The sequence below is a fragment of the Puma concolor genome, chromosome A1 (genome assembly GCF_028749965.1).
Source record: "Puma concolor isolate L17-30 chromosome A1, mPumCon1.1.hap2, whole genome shotgun sequence".
Taxonomy (NCBI): domain Eukaryota; kingdom Metazoa; phylum Chordata; class Mammalia; order Carnivora; family Felidae; genus Puma; species Puma concolor.
Window position 1 is genome coordinate 77,295,161 of NC_141667.1, and position 21,678 is coordinate 77,316,838.

The 21,678-nt window shown below is 35.6% G+C and overlaps 1 protein-coding gene across 2 annotated transcripts in view; it reads left to right on the forward strand.

Annotated features, from left to right (window-relative positions):
* Window positions 1-21,678, forward strand: part of SLCO4C1 (solute carrier organic anion transporter family member 4C1) — a 77,042-nt gene that overhangs the window by 3,898 nt on the left and 51,466 nt on the right. For both annotated transcript variants that reach the window (XM_025924531.2, XM_086691152.1), the window contains exon 2: window positions 132-395. In XM_025924531.2, coding sequence (XP_025780316.1) covers window positions 132-395 — 264 coding nt within the window. The remainder of the gene's footprint in view (window positions 1-131; window positions 396-21,678) is intronic.

Sequence of the window (21,678 nt, forward strand, 5' to 3'; positions counted from 1 at the left end):
AAAAAAATCAAAGTAAATGAACAGCCACACTTTAGTTACAATCAAACTTTAGTACATTTTGTTGAAAATCATAATCTGTATGGTAAAGTTAATAAAAATCATGCACATAAATCTTCTTTTCTTTCTTTTAGGTATTGTAGTAAATGGCCTCGTAAATATTAGCATTTCCACTATTGAGAAGCGCTATGAAATGAAGAGTTCCCTGACGGGCCTGATATCATCAAGCTATGATATCTCATTCTGTGTGTTGTCTTTATTTGTGTCATTCTTTGGTGAAAGAGGACACAAACCAAGGTGGCTTGCATTTGCATCCTTTATGATAGGACTGGGAGCACTTGTATTTTCACTGCCAAAATTTTTTAGTGGAAAATACCAATTGGGGTCCCTATTTGAAGGTAAGTTTCTGTTGTGTTCTTTCTTTCTTTCTTTCTTTCTTTCTTTCTTTCTTTCTTTCTTTCTTTCTTTCTTTCTTATGTTTTAACTTAAGAAGTACTATAAAACAAGGCCTTTACTTCTTCTATCTTGCAACTTACTTGTACAGGTAAGTATGATAAAGGATTAGTCTCCTCTACTGCTTACTGCTTTGTTTTGATGTGAATTGTGTGAAGTAGGAGATTGCAGAAATAGATTGCATCATTCATCCCTTCAGTAGTTATTAAAGTTGTTAATCATCTGATATGCATTCCCCATATTATACACAGTCCTCCTCAAAAAGCAGTGATCAATTTTCCTGTGCACTTGTAATCTCATTGGGGTTCTAAGATCTATAGTTTTCCCGTTTTTGGTTTCATTTCTGTGCTTATAGCTCTGCACCCTGGACATGTTGATTCCTGATTCTTGAGGTAAAGAGAGGTGAAATTTATAGGAGAAGTGAAGCTTTTCCTAAGAACTGAAGCTAGCTGTATGTCTATGACTGTAGTTTAGAGACACAGAACTTCATGACTTATCTAATGTGTTGCTCCAGTTAGACAAAAGAGTACATTATTGAAAGGCTCAAAAGGAAATATTATTGTATTTCTACCTCTTTTTTCCTCCAAAGAATCAGTTTTCTTTTAAATGTTTATTTATATTTATTTTTGAGAGAGAAAGAGCACATGTGTGGGAGGGGTAGAGAGAGAGGGAGACAGAGAATCCAAAGCAGGCTCCAAGCTGTCAGTCCAGAGCCTGACAAGGCACTTGAACTTAACCATGAGATCATGACCTGAGTTGAAGTTGGCTGGTTAACTGACTGAGCCACCTAGGTGCTCCCCAAAGATTTAGTTTTAGTGGAAAAACAATTATGATAGAGCCAGAGGGATGTGCTGATGAAGACCTTAACATTTTTTTGTCCTTCCAGGGACTTTTAATAGTAAATATTGAGAAGAAGAGGGCTATAAAATTAGCTTTCAGGAGTTAGTAAGTGAAGAAAAGCCTTAGTTAGAGTAAGAAGAAAGGAGAATTGGGGACTGCTGCGATACAGGCATTATTTTTAAAAAGTTAAAGTTGTGGGGCGCCTGGGTGGCGCAGTCGGTTAAGCGTCCGACTTCAGCCAGGTCACGATCTCGCGGTCCGTGAGTTCGAGCCCCGCGTCGGGCTCTGGGCTGATGGCTCAGAGCCTGGAGCCTGTTTCCGATTCTGTGTCTCCCTCTCTCTCTGCCCCTCCCCCGTTCATGCTCTGTCTCTCTCTGTCCCAAAAATAAATAAACGTTGAAAAAAAAAATTAAAAAAAAAAAAGTTAAAGTTGTTACATTTGTGAAATGTTAATATTGAAAATTAATATTAAAGTGTTGACATTTCCTAAGACCAAATTCCTAATTATAGAATGATAAAAAATAGCAAAATATTTTTAACAATTAAGTGCATATTATGTAGCATGGTTTTAGGAGTGTACTAATTAGGTTAGCAGGCTTCATTTGGAAATAAAAATAGAATATGCAAGCATATAGGACCAAAGACCATGTTTTTAAAAATTTTTTTTTTTTTTTTTTCAATGTTTATTTATTTTTGGGACAGAGAGAGACAAAGCATGAACGGGGGAGGGGCAGAGAGAGAGGGAGACACAGAATCGGAAACAGGCTCCAGGCTCCGAGCCATCAGCCCAGAGCCTGACGCGGGGCTCGAACTCACGGACCGCGAGATCGTGACCTGGCTGAAGTCGGACGCTTAACCGACTGCGCCACCCAGGCGCCCCAAGACCATGTTTTTAAAGCATGGTGGAGTTTGGAATAAATGAGATAAGGAGAATATGTTATCAGTGGAAAGATCACTTATGTAGATTCTAGTACATTATCTAAGAATGGAAAAGATTGTGTAAGGCCAATTTCACATAATTTCACTGGGGGTAGTTTTAGGAACAATGTATACACTAGGCTTTAATAAAAATAATTGAAATCTTAACAGTAAGGTAAAATCTTAATTGTAGTCACAAAAGAAACATGGTACTGACTTTATGATAGTAAAAATATTGTGTGTATAGAATTTACTTGCCAAACTTTGTACTGAATCAAATCCCTCATTCTTCCAGTTGATCAGATGCCCTACTTGTTCTTAAACTATATGAACTTTGATAAAATACCTGACTCTCTAAACTAAAACATAACACCTGTTCCAGTACAGAAGCCTGATCTGTCCTCAGCAGTCTTCTTAGCTTCATCCCTTGCCATACACACTTTGAATTGCAGTTAATCTGACCAAGTTATATTTCTCAATGGGAAACGGCCACAAGTTAAGGTGTGTGTGTGGGTGGGCAGCAGAGATGAAGCCAAGAAGATTGCTATTGCCAGATCACAAACTTTTAGTTTGTTATAGTGTACTATGCAAATTTTCACCAAGTTATTTCTGATATGTCTTATTGATGTTTTTTATTATTTTAATTGAAGTAGATTAGATAGAGGAATTGGCTGTTGTGTGAAGTTTTTAGTGTAAACTAAGATTCATAATTTAAATAATAGCTTATCATTGGCAAATGAAAACAAAAACTCAGGCTGCTCTTATCGTCTGTCATTCATGCAATAAATATTTATTGATATGGACTGTACATAGTGCTGAGATGATAGTATTGAAACAGTTTCATGCCATCAGGGTTTTATGTAGTAGTGGGAAGAAATACAAAGCTGATAAATAAACAAGATAATTGAAGATTAAGGTGAGTGTATGAAGGAACAAATAATATGAAGTAATAGTGTATAAAAGGGCAAAGGAAAGCTGTTATAATAATAGCTGGATAACAAGGAACCGGCCTTGAAAGATGCTTTCCAGACTGGAGAAGAACATGGTTAAGGGCCTTGGAGCAGGAAAGAGCTTGGTAGATTTTAGGAAATGTCACTTTGGCCAGCGTGATCAAAGCAATGGAAAATGTCGCATGTGATGAACTTGGAGAGGCAGTTAGACACCAACATGAAGCATTTCAATTTTCCTTTAAGTGCAGTGGGTAGTCATGAGAAAGTTTTTCATAGGGATGTGCATCATCTTACATTTTGAAATGATCATTTTGGCTTCTCTTGTTCTGAAGGATGGGGAGTAAATGGTAGAAAATCACCCAAGAGTTAGTTTTTTTTACCAACTAGTCCAGGTGAGAGAGAAAGGTGGTTGGACTGGGTTAGTAGCAGTAGAGATCTAGAGGAGTGACTGGTTTTCCATAGATTTTCAAGGAAAAAGAGAAGATTTTTTTTGGTAGATTAATTATGAAAGAGGAATGAATAATGACTCATAATATTAGGCTTGAACAACTGGGGCTATTGACTAGAATGTAGAAGAACAGAATTAGGCGTGGAAATCAAGAAATCAGGTTTAGTTTGGGGCACCTGGGTGGCGCAGTCAGTTAAGCGTCCGACTTCAGCCAGGTCACGATCTCGCGGTCCGGGAGTTCGAGCCCCGCATCAGGCTCTGGGCTGATGGCTCAGAGCCTGGAGCCTGTTTCCGATTCTGTGTCTCCCTCTCTCTCTGCCCCTCCCCCGTTCATGCTCTGTCTCTCTCTGTCCCAAAAATAAATAAAAGTTGAAAAAAAATAAAAAAAAAAAGAGAAATCAGGTTTAGTCTTAAGTGTTTACTGCATGTTATATATCCAGTGTTGCCGTATATATGTTTGAGCATACATGTGTATATAAGTGTGTGAGTTACTCCTTAGTCTCCATTCCTAGAAGTATAAATATTGAGTTTAAGGGGCTTCCTTATTCTAATTTCTGATAGATAATGCCACATTGACTTTTAGGAAGGGATATATCAGTTACTCCCCCACAATCAGTATACAAAAATGCCTAGTGAATTTTCGCATTGTTTTTCCCTTGAAGGTTTTCTTTAATAGGGATTTCTTTGTGGTATATTTGTGTGTATGTGTAGGAGTTTGCAATAAAACAGATACAAAACTCAGGACTGAAATAGCATGACATATCTAAAGGAACCCAGGCATTTAGAAACAAAAGGAATGTTAGAAATCATAAATACCTTCTTTCACAGTGTAGAACCTTAGGACATGAGGTGAAATGACTTCATGGTGATTTCGTAGATAGATCAATAACAACTAAAACTAATATTTTTCATGCATTGTTTAATGTTTTTCAATTTTTATTTCTCATAGTGGGTTTATTAACTATATTGGATAATTTAAATATTTTGTTGAGTTTATTTTTTAAGTGTTTACATATTACAGAATTATATTTATGAATTTAAACCATTTCTTCCCCAGTTTCAAATAGCCAATTATAATGATCTTTACTTTCTTAAAAACATAATAACTTGTCTGTTCAAGTGAATTATACCAGTTTTGCAAATTTTGGATTCCATAACCAAAAATCGGAATTATTTGTCCAAGTCTAAGGAGAGTGTAGAAGAAAAGGAGATTTAAGTGGGAAAAGGATACAAAAGAGTTGAAAACTTTCTGTAAATAAATTAGAAACCAAGGAATGTACAATTTTCTTAGGTAATATAACATTGAGAGAATTAGCATATTCCTTTGTGTGCTTTTTTGTTGTTGCTGGTTTTTGAACTTGAGAGCAAGTCGGGGCTCCCTTTGAATGAGATCATCCCTATAAGAGGAGATTAAAGTAACATAATATAGTTTGTAAGTAGAAGAAGACAAAATGTGAAATATGATAAACATGTACAATTTCCACAGGTGTGAGGAAAACACAAAAGAAGGTGAGGGTTAGCAAACGGTAGAAGAGTGTGTTTGAAAACAGCTTGTAAAAAATAAATTTAAGTAGGTTTGGGAAAGTATTTTTTTAAGGGAAGCTTTTATGAAAACCTAAGCGATTATCTGACTTCAGAGATAATAACATTTATGAAAGGGAAGTTTTGGTTGTTATTGGATACAAAAAAAGGGAAGAATTAAAATTAAGACAAATGCTTCTCAGGCCTAATTTTTATATATGTTAACCTGAAAATAGAATAGTGTCATAAAATATTCTTAAGTACATAATATTTGACACTCACTTTTTATATATTTTAACTTGTTATGACGTATTTCAATATAACTTTTAAATATTTAAAAAATGTAATAAATAAACATAACATTTTGTTTTCATATAGGCATTTTTAAATTCCTTATTGATGAGTGTTAATTCAGTGGTGTTAAGCAAAATAATCTCTTTGTCTCTTTGAGCCTTTGGGAAGGAGTCATTAGTAAATGCTTAGAAACTGTAGAGAAGTAATTACTAAATCCAGTAAACCTCTTTTTCTTTACTGACCCATAGTTGGATAATTTTTCCTGATTTATATTATTTTCATGTTTCTCTTTTCCATTCCTTTTTCTCAGAAAAAGGTAGCTCTCAACACTTTCCATTTATTATAGCATTAAATTTCTAATGTTTTAGATTGGTATTTTAGGAAGAACATTGTACAAAAGAACATTAGTTATGCAAGGTGACTTTAAAATGTTGAACTAGGAAAATGACTAGTGTGGGACTCAGTGTGATTTAATTTTAGTTACTGTTTGTCTTATCTTGTGTTCATAAGGATTTGTTTTAAACATGAAATACTTGACTAGATTGGAGAAGACATAGGGCCAAGAATCTTACAGTTTTACCATCACTAATTTAATACAGTATGCTTTAATTTTGCTTGGCCTCTGAGTGTTCTTCTTTCTTGATATTCCTTCTTCCTTATACAAATCAGTTTTATTTTTCTTATATTTCAATTTTGTTATAACAGAAATTAAAAAAGGAAAGATATCTTAGAAAATGTAATGATATAATAAAGCAGATGATTCAAAGATTTTAAAATTTAATACACACAATAGAAGAGCTAGAACTAACTTTTACGATAGTCAGTGCTCCAGATGAAACCACCACAATTTTTCACATACAAGGCACTTCGGGCTTCCCCAAACTTCCTAGATTATATGAGTTACCTTGGATTCTTGCTACTGTTATTTAATACCTCTTGAAGATCCTGATTTAGCCAGTGTGGGTAGTTCTCAGGAATTTATATATTTTAAAATTACTCATGTTATTTTATCAGTCCATTTGGGGAAACATATGTCCATCTTGATGCTTAATTATTCTGTAAAGCTGTGTGGGCACAGAGGTTTCTTTTCGTTTCAGTATTATTGCTTTATAAATTCCTTTGAAATAGAAGTTTCACATCCATCATGAAATACTAGATCCTTTAAGGTATCCAGTTTGGTTGAAATTCAAATGACCAAGTTTCTGAAATAGAGGAAACCAACAGAGAAAATTAAGTAGGAAAGCATGTGTCAATGAGGTGTTAGCAACAAACTCAGTTCTGCCTGCTCACAGCTATAATTTGTAGATAGATAGATATTTTAAAATCCATGCCTTTGAGCAAAAGAATATAATGTCCCAGCATTTCCTAAAGTATGATCTGCAGAGCAGTTTCTGAAGATGTTAAGAATATATTAAAAATACTTTCCATGGTTCAATGAGTTGGGAAAATGAAACTTAAGGAGTATCTCTGTTGCATCATTAAAGAGTTAATGCATTTTGTGAATCTTTAGTTAGGGCACGTGATATATGCAGTTCTGAACTTATTGACCATTGTTATGTTTGCCCTGTTTACTCTGCTTCTGTTCATTTTATGTTTTCTCCTCCAGGTAAGTGTTTTGGTGAACAGGCTTTAGGAAAATCTGTTCTGTGCTGTCTTAAATCATTTTGAAAGCCATGGTTGAATTTATAAAATTCATTATTGCCAGCACTAGAACAGCGTGTGATATACATTGTAGGTGTTCAAGAAGGGTTTGTTGAGTTGTCACGTGCGTTAATGAATAAATGATCCTTTCAATGGAGGCATATTAGGAATCTAATGACATGCCCTTCCACAGAAGGCAGTAAGAATAATGTCAGATAGGCAGTTTGGGATTCTCTGCTCACATTTGCCATAAACTTGGCCTAAAAGTAATGGGTTATTTTCTCTTTCTTTGGCCACTGAAATGGGAAGAATTGTGTTATCAGAAGCAAAGCATAGATGATCTTTATGGGTAAGATTTGGGATCTGAAAAATTTGCAGTGTGAAAAAGGAAGCTAAAATGAGAAGCATATTCAGAAATAGTAACAAAATGCTTTGATATTCTACTTTTGGTTTTGCCTTAATTAGTTGCTGAACTGCTGATGTCCCTATGTAGCTACCATGCTTCCAAGGTGATTCTAAAATGTAGGGATTGCTTTTTGATAGACTATTAGTAGTGATTACCCTTATTTGTTTTCATGTATAAAATAAAAGGAAATGCTCTGATAAGGTATTCAAGTTGACCATAGGCATAGTTGTAACTAACCAGTATAATGTATGGGAGGCAAAAGTTAAGCAATGCTTTTTGTAGCTTCCTCAGGTTGGTAAAAATGTGGTTTGTGGCAACAAAGAAATGAGGAAATTCTATTTTCTAAGTCACTGTTATTAAAAATGAACAAATTAGCCAATGTGTGTTTTAAAGTATCTTTTCCCTTTTATTTTAATATTATTAACACATGAGTGAAAGTATGCAGTACAGCAAGAATATTAGGGTCAGACAAAACAGAGTTTAAATTTTTCCTTGAACACTATGTGGCCCTATACTATAAGCTTTATTATAAATCCTGGTGATGACAGTAACCCCTACCTCATAGGAGACTATAAACATACAGTGATAGGCAGTGCCTGGTGCATGGTAAGTGCTCGTTAATTAGTAGCAATGAATAATAATGATGTTCATCTTAATTAAGTAACAGCTATATTAATATAAAAAACTACCTATCTTGGTTTGTTTAGTTATTGGCAATGGTAGATACAAAATCCTATGAACAAGTAAAAATCTTTCAATACGGTAGCTATTTTTTTGTTGTTGTTGTTGGTGTCACTTGATATTGATGTATATCCAAAGTCTGGCTTAATACCTCCAAAATCATGTATTAGAGAGGGTTTTAATTATACAAGTGTCCAGGATTATATTCTTAGGAGATAAGAAAATAGATTTATTTGGTGTAGCTCATCTTAACTGGATTCACTCAAAATAGTATACCAAAATATTAGCTTTTAAATAGTCGAAATACCCCTTTTAAATATCTTTAATTTTTATCTAATTTTAAACATCATGCATCCTTGGCAAGCCATTCAGAAGATCAAAACAAAAACAAAAACAAAAAGAAATGGAATAAAAGGAAAAAAATGGAATAAATGGAACAAAAAAGGAAGGAAATAAAAAATTTTTCATACCAGAACCTAGATTACCCACTGTTAATATTGTTTCGCCTTTTTAATATATATACATTTATACATGTATTCACATTCACACATAATACACACATTTACGTTACACTGTCATTAACACACACTCATGCATAAACCACATCCACACACTTAATATTCGTACATCTTACATCACATTTACCCATATGCATTCAAATGTACATTTTAAGGAAACATTTTGAATTTATAGATATCTACTTTTTCTTTAAGAATATATATTAGTTATTATATATTAAAAATAGTTGCAGAGTATTTATCTTTTTATATTCATTTCATAGATAACTTATTAATCAGTCCTCTTTTTTTTTTATTAGCATATTTTGCTGGTTAGAGAAGATCTATTGGTCACTGCAGATAATTTGGATAATACTAAGAAATAGAGAAAAAAACCCAATTCTTTATTTTTTTTTCTCAAGGGAAACAACTTTGGGACTATGTTAGTTAATGTTTTAGTGTGCCTATTTCTTGAAGAGTTAATATAGTACTGTGTATAGTTTGCAACCTTTGAGCATTCTTATTCTTATGTAACATTCCATTTTAAATTTTAACCATTCTCATAGAGTTGAATATTTATATTTGAAAATTTTTCATATTATAAACTACGTCATGATAACTGTCTTTTTAATGGTTGTTTTTTTGTTTATTTATTTTGAAAGAGAGTGCATGTGTATATATGAATAGGGGAGGGGCAGAGAGAGAAAGAATCTTAAGCAGGCTCAGCACTGCAGACCCTGCTGTGGAGCTTGATCTAATGAACCATGAGATCATGACCTGAGCCCAAACTAAGAGTCAGACACTTAACCTACTGAGCCACCCATGTGCCCCCCTGATTACATATTTTTGTTTAAAGATTTTACTACCGTTTGATCATTTTACAGAATTTAGCATTTTGGAATTAGCTTTTTGCACTCAGAATAATTCTCTAAAAACTCATCTGGGTTGTGTTTGTCAATTGTTAATTCCTTTTATTGCTGATTACTAAGTATTTCGGGGTAGGAATGTACCATGCATGGTTTGTTTAAACATTCACCTACTAAAGATCATCTGAGTTCATCTGTTTTTTGGCTCTGACAAATAAAGTTGTGAACATTTGTACGTATTTTTGTGTGAACATAGTTCTCATTTCTCTGGGATGGATGCCCAGGAGTGAAACAGTTGGGTCATGTGGTAGTTCTATGTCATTTTATTTATTTATTTATTTATTTATTTGAGAACTGTTAAACTGTTTTCCAGAGTGACTGTACCATTTTATAGCCCATCAGCAACGTATGAGTGATGTAATCCTTGCCATCATTTGGTGCTGTATTATTTTTTTTTATTTTAGCCATTCTGATAGGTTGCAATAAAATCTCACTGTGGCCTTAACTTGCATTTTCCTAATGGCTAATGATATTGGGCATCTTTGCTTGTGCTCCTTTGCCATCTACTTATCTTTAGTGTAATGTCTGTTTATGTTTTGGCCTATTTTCTAACTGGATTGTTTATATTTTACTGTTAAATTTTAAAAGTTACTTATGTATCCTAAGTCGTAGGTCTTTGTCAGATAGGTGATTTGCAAATATTTTCATCCAATGTATAGTTTGTCTTTTCCTACTTTTAACAGGGTTCTTCACAAGAACAAAAGTTTTTAATTTTGATGTTTAGTTTGTCAGTTTTTCTTCTATGTTTCTGTTGTCAAGTTTAAGAATTCTTTGCCTAGTCCTAGATCCTAAAGATTATCTACTTTTTTTATTTCAAAAAGTGTTATAGTTTTCCATTTTCCATTTAAGTCTGTGACACATTTTGAATTTTTACTCTTTATATTCCCATTAGCATTAGCAGTGTCTGTTTCCCCCCCCCCCTTTAATACCCCAAACATGTAAGAAATGTATTTGTCACAGTAATCATTACTGGTTGGAAAGGGGAAAATACATAGATGTCATTAGTTCAGAGAAATCCTAAAATCCCATTGGGAGATGTTATGCTTGTTCCTTGAGTAAACCTGCTTCTTGGGAGGGGCTCAGTGTTCTCTCTTGGTCCTTTTTCTCATCTTTGGCTATATTTGAAGGTGGCAAATGGAGAATATACTCCTTGGGTGGTTAGAATCTGTGTCATCCGGTTTCTTACCTATAAAATTTGGGACTAAGGGTCATTTTAATACTCATTCAGTCATAATCTCTCTGAGAAGGGGCTGGTGGTTCATTTGGTACGACGTAATGGTTTCAAACTAGTTTCTTATCTAATTGATTCAGGTATATGTGCCAATGACCACATTTTTAGTTTTGTTATAGAGCGTATCTTTCTTAAACTCATGCCTTTCTCTGGACTTAAGTAAGCCTGTCAGACTAATGGGAGAGTCATACCCTTAGGTACTTTTATGTAGGCTGTATTTTCCAATTAAAAGTATTTCCTTGTGCCACATTAATCCATTTAATGATATCAACAATGGGGCCAGAGCCTTGTTTTTATCCATGTCACAGTCTGTTTTAATTGATCTTTGTTGCTCACAAAGGCCTTCTGAATTTTACCTTTTATACAATTTGAATGCGAAGCAGTTGTCTCTTCCAACTCTAAAGTTCTAATCTTACTGTTCCCTTTTAGTCCATCCAAAATACTTGGCAGATATCCACTGGCCACCCACAATGTCATTACTGTCAGTTATGTGGGTTATTGGAAGAGGCAGAAAGGCAATGTCCCGTAAAGCTCTGTAGGATATTAAATTATGTTACTTAAAAAGAGTTTCAGCACAAGCTCGCACCATTGTTCAGCGTATCATTTGGCATACGGTAGACAGCAGATATTTGTTGAATAAGGAAAGGGGCATCCTATAATGCACAAGAGAGCCTGCCACATGAAAGGGAAGAAGGGAGGAAGGAACTGTTTCAGAAAGTTAAAGAATAAACAAACTTACTGTATTTCTTTCTTGCAATAATTCTAAGGATCTTGAATAGAACTAAATTGTTCATGGGGTCCTTGGGCATAATGTGAAAAACATTTCTTTATTGAAAAATTATCTATAGCCATGCCATTTTCTTTTCAGAGATTGTATTTCCTATTATCTCCATTTTCTCATAAATCTGGTCATGTTTACAATTTCAATTTTATAAAAGCAGTTAATAAGTTGCTATAATAAAAACTATTTTACCTTTTGTCTGAATTTTTAAAATTGACTCAGTGGTATTAAGAAGAGGACATATTGGTCTTTTGTTTTTGCTAAATATGACGTTTTTCAGGATACAATCTTTGTGACAGAATTCTGGTTACTTCAAACTGAAGTATATTCTCCAGTCCTAATGTTATTTACTTTCACTTAAATTTCACTTATTGCTATCTTTAATCTATGATTTCTATCCATTCTTCATATTAATTTGTTAAATTCCGATATTTCCTGTTCATTTTTTGGCATTTATGCTTAATTTTCTTTTGTCTATTTTTATTACTATAATATTTTGAGCATATAAATTTTGTATTTGTCAGGCTTTAATTTTTATAGTATTAATTACCACTGTTACTACATTAGACTGAATTCTGGGGAGAATGCAGGGATCATAATTCATCTTTTTCAGTAGCTAAAATATTACCTACTCTGTCAGTGTTTAATAAATTGAATTAACACCCAGGGTTTTTGCCATGAAATTTAATTGAATCTTATATTCTTATTGTAACCCTTGCTTTTTACAAATATTGAAAGACCTGTAGTTTATAAGTTGTACTGGATATTCTTCATTTGCCCATCCAGATCCTAGAGAGATAGAAGCTAAGGGGATATGCTGACTTTCAGAGGCAAGGTTGGCTCCAATCCCCATTACAAGTTTCAGAGACTGAGTTGACATATATAAGTGGGAAAATTCTAAGTCTCATGGGAAGAAACCCAATCTGAGTCAATACTGTAGGGCTTCACAACCCTTTTACCAATTCCCAGACCTAATCTAGTTTACAGACACAGAGTTCATTATTGAGAGGGAGGCTAGATCTCTTTGAAGAGTTTTACAACAAAGCCAGAAGTATATGATGCGTTCTCTTTCCCTAAACCCATCCTAAAGCCTCTTATCCAGTGTTGAAGGGGAACGGCAGTATTCATACTCACTGGAGGTGATTAGGTAATGGCTCTGAACTGATCTGATCTCTGGAGTTCTAGAATAGTGCCATGCTCCACTGTTAAGAATGGGACTTAATAGAGGTCCAATGATAGACTTGGTCCAAAACTGCTCTCACAGTGAGATCCTCATCCTGTAATTGTCTCTAGTCTTAGGATGTAGAAAGGTAGTAGATACACTAACTGGTAGAATCCCCACATTGATTATCTGACCTTTGGATTGAGTGATCTTATGGTAGGAAGAAATAATTAGAAGCCCCTAAATGAGATAGTAAACCAGAAGTAATACTATTCCTTAAGGGAATTAAGAAGTTTAGTGATACCATCAAAGATCTGAAAGTTGTAGGTGTGGTGATTCCTACCACATTCTCACTTTTTTTATGAATTTGGTGTAAATGTAGGGGAAAGTCATGGAAAATGACTTTAGATTGACTGTAAACATAATACTAATTATAACTTTATTTTGATTTTATTTTTTATAACTTTAAATCATAAAGTAAACATAATACTACTAGCCACGTTTCCAGATTTGATACCTTTTCTGGAGCAAATCAACATAGAGCCTGACATCTTATATGTATTTCTTGATGTGGCAAATATTTTCTTTCACTTTTCAACTGCACAGATAATCAAGATAGCTTGCTTTTCTGTGGAGGAACAAGAATACACCACCACTCTCTTATATGATTACTACATATGTCGTCTTGCTCTTTGGTATAATGTGATCTGGAGCAGTGGTTGTGAATTGAGGCCAATTTTCTATTTCTAGAAACATTTTTGATTGTTATGACTGAATTGGTGGGTGCTACTGGCCTCACGGGGTAGAGGTCAGGGACACCGATAGACATCCCACAAAGCCTAGAGAAGAGCCCCTGCCACATTAAGGAATTATCTAGCACCAAATGTCACTAGTGCCAAGGTTGAGAAACTCTGGTCTGGAGGTACTGTGATCATAATACTATCCCATAGAACGTCATGCTGAACTTCATACTGATGGTATTAAGCTAATTGGACTTGGTTAGTTGAAATATTTTAGAAGCCTTAGTAAAGTATATGTATGCTAGAGAAAAGCCACAAAGACATCAGCAGCTTACCATGACAGTAGGGCCTAGGCCATGTTGTGGTATCCACTTTGCACCTTGTACATTCTACACTTGAATAGCCCTTGGTATACTTTTTGGGATTTAGGAGACCTCACCTACCTCATTTGTATACATTAATGTAATGTATTTATTAGGTAATGTCTAAGGTTGCCAGAATTGACTAGGAACTTAAACAAGGTAAAGTTCTTGCAGCATTTAAAGGTATCGTTTTTAGCAGACAGGGAGGATGTAGGGAGCCTCTGACAGGCCTCCACAGTGAGGCCGCTAGGTTTTTGTAGTAAGACCACACTTTTGTCTGCTTACAGTGTTCTCCATTTGAAAAGCAACTCTTGGGGTGCCTGGGCGGTGGCTCAGTTGATGGTTTCGGCACCATCATGATTTCATGGTTCATGAAACTGAGCTCTGCATCGGGCTCTGCACTGACAGCATGGAGCCTGCTTGGGCTTCTCTCTCTCCCTCTCTTTGCCCCTCCCCCATGCACGTGTGTGTGTGTGGGGGGGGAGGGGTATGCATGTCCATGGGTGTGCACGCTCTCTCTCTCAAAATAAATAAACATTGAAAATAAAAAAAGAAACTCGGGTTGCTACTAGATGCTGGCGTGTTAGACATAAGCATGATTATGACCTGAACTCCCCATGATGAGGTATGTGTTATCTACTGTAAAAAATCATAAAATTAGACATGTGAAGAAGTATTTGTTATTAAATGAAATGGTAGATACAAGTAGGTTTGGAAAGCATAAGTAACCATATAGGTAGGCATCTCGAATTTGTATGCTACTTGTTTTTATTACTGTGTACGTGAATGTAAAGATATTTTTGTTACTTGTTAATGCTCACTTAAGGGTATCCTTTGTGGAAGAGGTTTTCAATCAGGAACAAAGATGGTCTGTAGAGTGAATGTCACTCAGTGTCTTGTGGAATTGTCCCATGTAGAAAGTACCCATCATGGTATAAGCATGGATTCAAAAACATGCCTTTCCCTCATCAAGACTGGTCTATCTACCCCCACTGCATATGGATTGCCTAATTTACCAACCGTGGGGCTCAGTCCTGAGAGCTACCGATATGCCAATATTCCCCAGAGCAACCAGTATACCCAGAAGTGGTTAAAATATATCTCTCGGGGCGCCTGGGTGGCGCAGTCGGTTAAGCGTCCGACTTCAGCCAGGTCACGATCTCGCGGTCCGTGAGTTCGAGCCCCGCGTCAGGCTCTGGGCTGATGGCTCGGAGCCTGGAGCCTGTTTCCGACTCTGTGTCTCCCTCTCTCTCTGCCCCTCCCCCGTTCATGCTCTGTCTCTCTCTGTCCCAAAAATAAAAATAAACGCTGAAAAAAAAATTTTAAAAAAATAAAATATATCTCTCCTTGTTGCAAATTATCTGCCTGATGTAACTATATATTCTATATATGAACTTCTTTTCACTGCCCTTCAGTGCTTCTATCGACACTCAACATTGTTTGACTTATGAAATGCCTTATTCATTATTATTATATTCTACACAACATCATTTCTGACAAAGAAACTTATTTGCAACAAAAGAAGTATGGTAGCAAACTCCTGCTCATGAAACTCACCAGTGTGTCTTCCTGTGTACCCTAAACCCAGAAATCACCGATTTACTGGAATGATGTCTATTATGTTATAATTTGCAGAATAAAATTTTCTACCCTAGTGAACATGGTGTATGTGTTGAACAAGGCAGAAACCACTCTGTTTTGCTGGATCCTTTATAGCCAGAATGCATAGGGTAAGGACCTAAGGAGTGGCAAAGGATTAGTGCCTTTTCTACTGTAAAAATCCATTTATGCAATTTTTGCTTTCTGCCTTGGACTCGTGGAGTCCTAGTCCCCAAAGGATTCATGCTTCTATCAGACAACACAGTCATTATTTCTTTAAAGTTAAAGCTGAGAATGTACCCTAATTATATTTTTATCTGTTTATATTAAATAATCAACAGGAAGAGAAAATGGTCACTGAACTGGCAGAAATGATAGGTTCTAGTTACTAAGGGGAAGGGAAATTGGGTTGTTTCTATACAGTGTCCAAGAAAATGTATTTTGGACTGAGAGAATTCAGTTGGGTGACTCTTAACACTCCCATACCTAATAGTTCTTGTTAAAAGGATAACTATGGCAAGCAAGCAGAGATAAAACAGCTGAAGACTTGTAGATGCTATGTAATATCTCAGGCCTGTTGAGTTACAGGAAGGAAGTAAAGGGAACACAGCCTGGATGACAGGAAAGGAAGGGATGTTTGTCATCTCAGGCTTTCTGACCAGCTATAAAACGAAGTACTATAGATCTTGTTAATTATCCTACTGCCCGTGTTTTTCTCTGACACCTTATGTGAAGACTACTGGTGATAACCAACATTTCAGTGTTGATTTCAGGTGGGAGAATAACTGGATTGGTATTACCCCAGGATGATGTATTGCTGATAGGTTTTTGTGGATTTCTTGTGTTACGGGAGATATGTTTTTCATCTGGACAAAGATAAAAATGGATACTAAGAAACAAAAAAAAAAAAAAAAGAATGGACAGTGGTGTATATCCTTTGTCCTTTGAGATCTGTCATTCATTTTATCACCCTGTTTAAGAGAAGAAGCCCCATGGACTATAGCACTTTTACCCTCTGGCTTCTAGTTGGGTTTAGCCAGTGGGAGTTTACATATTGGAAAGAAAGAGGTTGTAGTGTTTATTTTCCTGGTGTGTTTCCCACCAGAGTTGGTGCAGAAGTTGGTATGTGCCTTAACCTAAGATGCACTTTCTGCAGTGTTTTGGTAACTGCCTAGTGGTGTTAATACCTGTTTGTTCCCTTAAGTCTTCCTTTGTAAAGAATCAACCCCATAAAACAATCCATATCTATAAAAAAAAAGTTAAATTTCCTTCAGTTATTCCTTTTGTCTGTATTCCACTGCAGTGTTACCTGATACATAAAAAATATCCATACATATTTTCTAATTTTAGTCTTTTAAAAATATTTTGATTTAAAGTTCCTCCTTACAAATGACTTGTTTGAAATGAGGTTGTGCTAATACTCTATAGCAAATTGGGAAGTTTTATATTTTCTTCCCTATATTGGAATAGTTTAAACAACACAAAAGTGTTGATTGTTTTTGATTGAGTTTTGACATAAATTCTCCAGAAAAAAACATTCAGATAGGTTGATTTTAGAGGTAAACTTGTGATTCCCATTTCAATTTATTCAGAATCATAGATCCATACAAATTCTGTATAATTTTTTAAAGATTTTTAAAATATGTATTTATTTTGAGAGAGACGGAGTGTGAGTGGGGGAGGGGCAGAGAGAGCATGGAAGACAGAATCCGAAGCAGGCTCCAGGCTCTGAGCTGTCAGCCCAGAGCCCTAGGCGGGCTCGAACTCACGAACCATGAGATCATGACCTGAGCCAAAGTCGGAAGCTTACCTGACTGAGCCACACAGGCACCCCAGAATTTTGTACAATTTAAAGTCAATATATTTATTTTAAGACATTTCAGATTTCTTGGTAAAGATTATACGTAGGATTTTCTAATGTTTTACAAAGGTTTTATGCATTTGTGGTCATTCTTATTAGATTCATAGTGTGTTGGATTCTATTTTTCAGGGGTTTGTATTTTAGAGAAGATAAGTAGATTGACTATAAGAAATTATATTAAAAGTTTTTGCTTTTGTTTTATTTTGATAGAAAACCTTACAGAAATGTTTTGAATTTACATCCCAAATTATTTATGTAACCAATTAATTGTACTTTATGTCATTATTAACCATGAGATGAATCTGTTAAAAGGTTAGGCTCTTAAGTCTTAGAGATTTTGCAAGTAGTTAATCTAGTCCTGATTTTTCTCTTCTGTAAAATGTGGAAAGTAACAGTACTTCCTCCATATGATGTTTCTGGGGATTAGATAATACACGATAGGGAAGGATCTTGCATAAGATGACCATTCAGCAAATATAACTGTTATTGCTGTTAACATAGATAAAGATCAAATATAAGTAAGGCATGATAAGCAAGAACCTGGTGCAACTTAAAACTTCAGGGTTCATTGTCACTGAATGAAGAAAGATAGTAAATGAAGAAAAAGAGTTTCCTTTGGCCAACTCGGGAAAACTTTTAATAATAAGTGGAATTTGAACTGGACTTGAACAATGGGTATAGTTTCAGGCTGAAAAGCATATGGTGTGGTTGTTTTAGGCAACGAATATGATGTTGGATGATTTTTATGTTTTAAACTTGACTAGAAAATAGATGTTGTAAACAGTTTTTGGAAAGTCAGGCAGAGAATGTGGTTTTTTGAGAATGGTGATGAATTTTGTTTTTGGCATATGGGGTAGAAATCTGGCATTAGAAGTACAGTTCTAGAGCATAAGAGATACTGGAAGGTTAAAATTGAGATTTGGAGTCATCTTCTCAGTTTCTACATTTGTGACTCTGGGTGTTCATTTCAAAGGAGAGGGGTAGTAAGAAAAGGTGAAAGGCAAAATCCTAAATTTTGGCAACAGGAGTCATTAAGTGATCACTGATAAAACTAACTCTGTGAGTTATCTATACAAGTGTTAAATTAAAAAATTTAATTACGTAAGGTTCTTTTGTTTTACTTGACCCTTTTGTGATACTTGAAACCAGCATTCTTCAAAAGTGTGTTTTATAAGCATATTCTGTGAGGTATTATACATTAATGGAGAAAAAAGTAACTTGAATATATGGCATGTGAAAAACTTTATCATATCATGTATAAATGCATGCTTAGTACTCTCTAAGAGGAGGGTGTAATAATAGAATATTTCCTTCACTGATTTGACCATAGAAGCCTTTGGTTCATGGAAATTCTCAGAAGCTTAGGGTTCCATAAAATATACTTGGGAAACCTTGCTTTATAATTCTCTAGGTGATGGTTCAGCTTATTAAATTGTAATTTAGAGATCAAGGAGAATACATCGGGGGATTAGAAGATTATAATCGGAGTACTGGGTTATATTAGAAAAATCTGACTATGCATAGCATGTGACTTAGGGCTTCAGTTTCCTCATTTATAAAATGATTAAAGAAAGTTATAAAGGTTAGGTTAGGAAATGTATGTGAAAGCTTTGAGTATTGAGAAGCACCATAAAGTATAACTGTATTTATTTATTTCATTTTTTTTCCCCTCTTGAGCAGTATAATCTGAGCAAATTAGGATATATTTCATTTTATTTTTTAAAGGTGTATTTATTTTGAGAGAATGCATGCACAAGTGGGGGAGGGGCAGGGAGAGAGGGAGAGAGAGAATCCCAAGCAGGCTCTGAGCTGTCAGTATGGAGTCTGACGTGGGGCTAGATCTCATGAACTGTTAACTGTGAGATCATGATCTGAACCAAAATCCAAAGTTGAACACTTTACCATCTGAGCCACCTAGGTGCCCCTAGGATATATTTCATTTTAGTGAAAGGTCTATATGTTACTTATCAGAAGGTGCTATTCATATTCATAACTAAAGTGTTTCTCATTTGTACATTCATAATTTGACCACTGACATTTTTAAATTTCTTATCCATTCTTATTTTGTTCTCAGTAGCCTCTGGCCACCTGTATTCTGAAGTCATTTAGAAGTGTTTGTGACACTTGATACACAGTAAGTAGACTGCTGGTATTCTCTAGAAAGAATATTCTCAGTAGTCCATACATCTGTGCAATTTGGAGTGTCTCTTCAAAGTCCAGTCCAGGCTGTGTGTTGGTGATGACTGTTCATGTCATGTTTCTCTGGCACCCAGTTATGGAAATTGAAGTATATGGATTTACATACATATTTTTAGATTTTTGGGACATTTTCTTAAATTATATCTTTGAGTATTTTATTCCATGACATTGTTTTTTTCTCAGGTACTTAAATTATGTGTATATGTGATCTCTTTTGACCACCATATACAGTTAACACTTCTTCTATTTCTTTATCATTTATTTCTCTCATTTTTCTCATTTCTATACTATATGACTTATTATAATTTTTTAGTCTCTTCACCATTATGGCCCTTTCAATTTTATCTTCATTTCTATGGGGTTTTAATTTTTCTCTTTCCTGAGCTCTGCCAGCTCATGTTTCATCTCTGCTTTCTTTCTCTCACATTTCTAAGTTATTTCATTTCCACTTTGCTGTCTTCCTTCAGATAAATAACTGCTTTGTTTCATGATGTAATGTGTGTTCACACTTTTCATCTGCACCATGAAAATACTTTTGTGGTCTGTGTCCTCATTTTAATTTAATAAAAGTATGTTGTTCTCCCTATTTACAGCATCTTGATATAGATGCTGTTACAGCTGCTTTTGAAAATCACTTTCTTGACTCAGGTTCCCATAGGAGGTGAGTGAGCAGGCTGGCATCCTAGGCAGATTGATTACATAGGCAAAGGCTTTGTCATCCTTTCAGTTCCCACAAAGCTAGAGTCCTGAATTGTCTGAGATTCCTTGCGCAACTGTTTGCCACCCACCCTCTACGTTTATGAACAATAGCACCCTAAGAAGTCCCTGGTGCCACCTGGCTCATCTCCTGTTCCTACATCAGTTGGATGAGGGCTTCAGAATATGGGTTCCTCATATTCAGGAAGAGTATTTTTCTTACTCCTTTCTCGGGTCTTCTGCCACCAGCTGCCCTTAGCCCTGGGCATAGAGGGACCCATATCATAGACACAGACTCAAAGCTAACTTGTTTTTCTCTTTAAATAAGCTTTTTTTTTTTTTAAGTTTATTTATTTTGAGAGAGACAGAGACAGCACAAGTAGGGGAGGGGCAGAGAGAGAGAATCCCAAGCAAGCTCCTTGCTGCCAGCGCAAAGCCCGATGCAGGGCTCATGAAGCCGTGAGATCATGACCGGAGCTGAAATCAAGAGTTGGCTGCTTAACTGACTATGCCCAGGCACCCCTAAAGAAATGTTTTTAAAGAAAGGTTTTTGAAAGATTGGTGGAAGGATTAGTGAAAAGAGGTTGTAGGAGAGGCATGTGGGGATGATCTACACTCTCTAGGCCAGAAGATGCTGGTTAGAGACTTGGACCTGGGCAGGTTTAAACAAAAGCAACAGTCCTTTCTCCTTCTTTAGGGCAGTAGCTGGGAGCTGGGAAGGGGAGCTGGGGGAGAAAACTGTAGTCATTCCCCGGGAAGGGATAAAGAGAGGCTGTTTTTGAGTAAAGTCAGCCACCTCAAATTACCTAATGCAGGTAATTGGGCAGACCAGGTTCCCTATAAAACTATGTTTCTTCTCAGGAGCACCTCCTGAAAAGTAAAACACAAAACAAAACAAAACAAAAACCCAAATGTGACTGGGGGAGTGAAATCTCATCTCAAACTGCAGCATCGTGCCCTACCCCTGGCAGCAGGATGGGCCCAGAAGAAAACATGGTTTCTTAACTTTAAGGTTTGGAAGGTAAATAAATGCCTGGGGATAGTAAACTTTGGGCCTCTCTGTGGGAATAAGGGTTGGGCTGAGCTTCATATTTAACTTACACCTACCTTGATATGTACGTTTTCTTTTTACCTTTTGCCTTTAGCTTCTGCATATGTTAGTGGGCAGGAGTGGACACTGGTTTGTCCATTAAATGAAATTCTAAGCCTTGGTTTTATTGGGAACACTCCCTATGTTCATAAACAGCATAGGCGCTCCCTCTTGTGGTGTATTGTCAAATCACATGCTTTTAAATTAGTGTTGGAAATACTTTGTCAGAAATTTTTTCATTTCTCAGTAGATGTTGAAACTCTAGGTTCAAGTAGTTACCTCAACTAATAATACTGCAGAATTCACGTAATAGGTAAACCTAGCTATTTTTTAAAGCTATGTTATTACAAGTGAAATTTAATAAATTATTTAACATTTTATGATG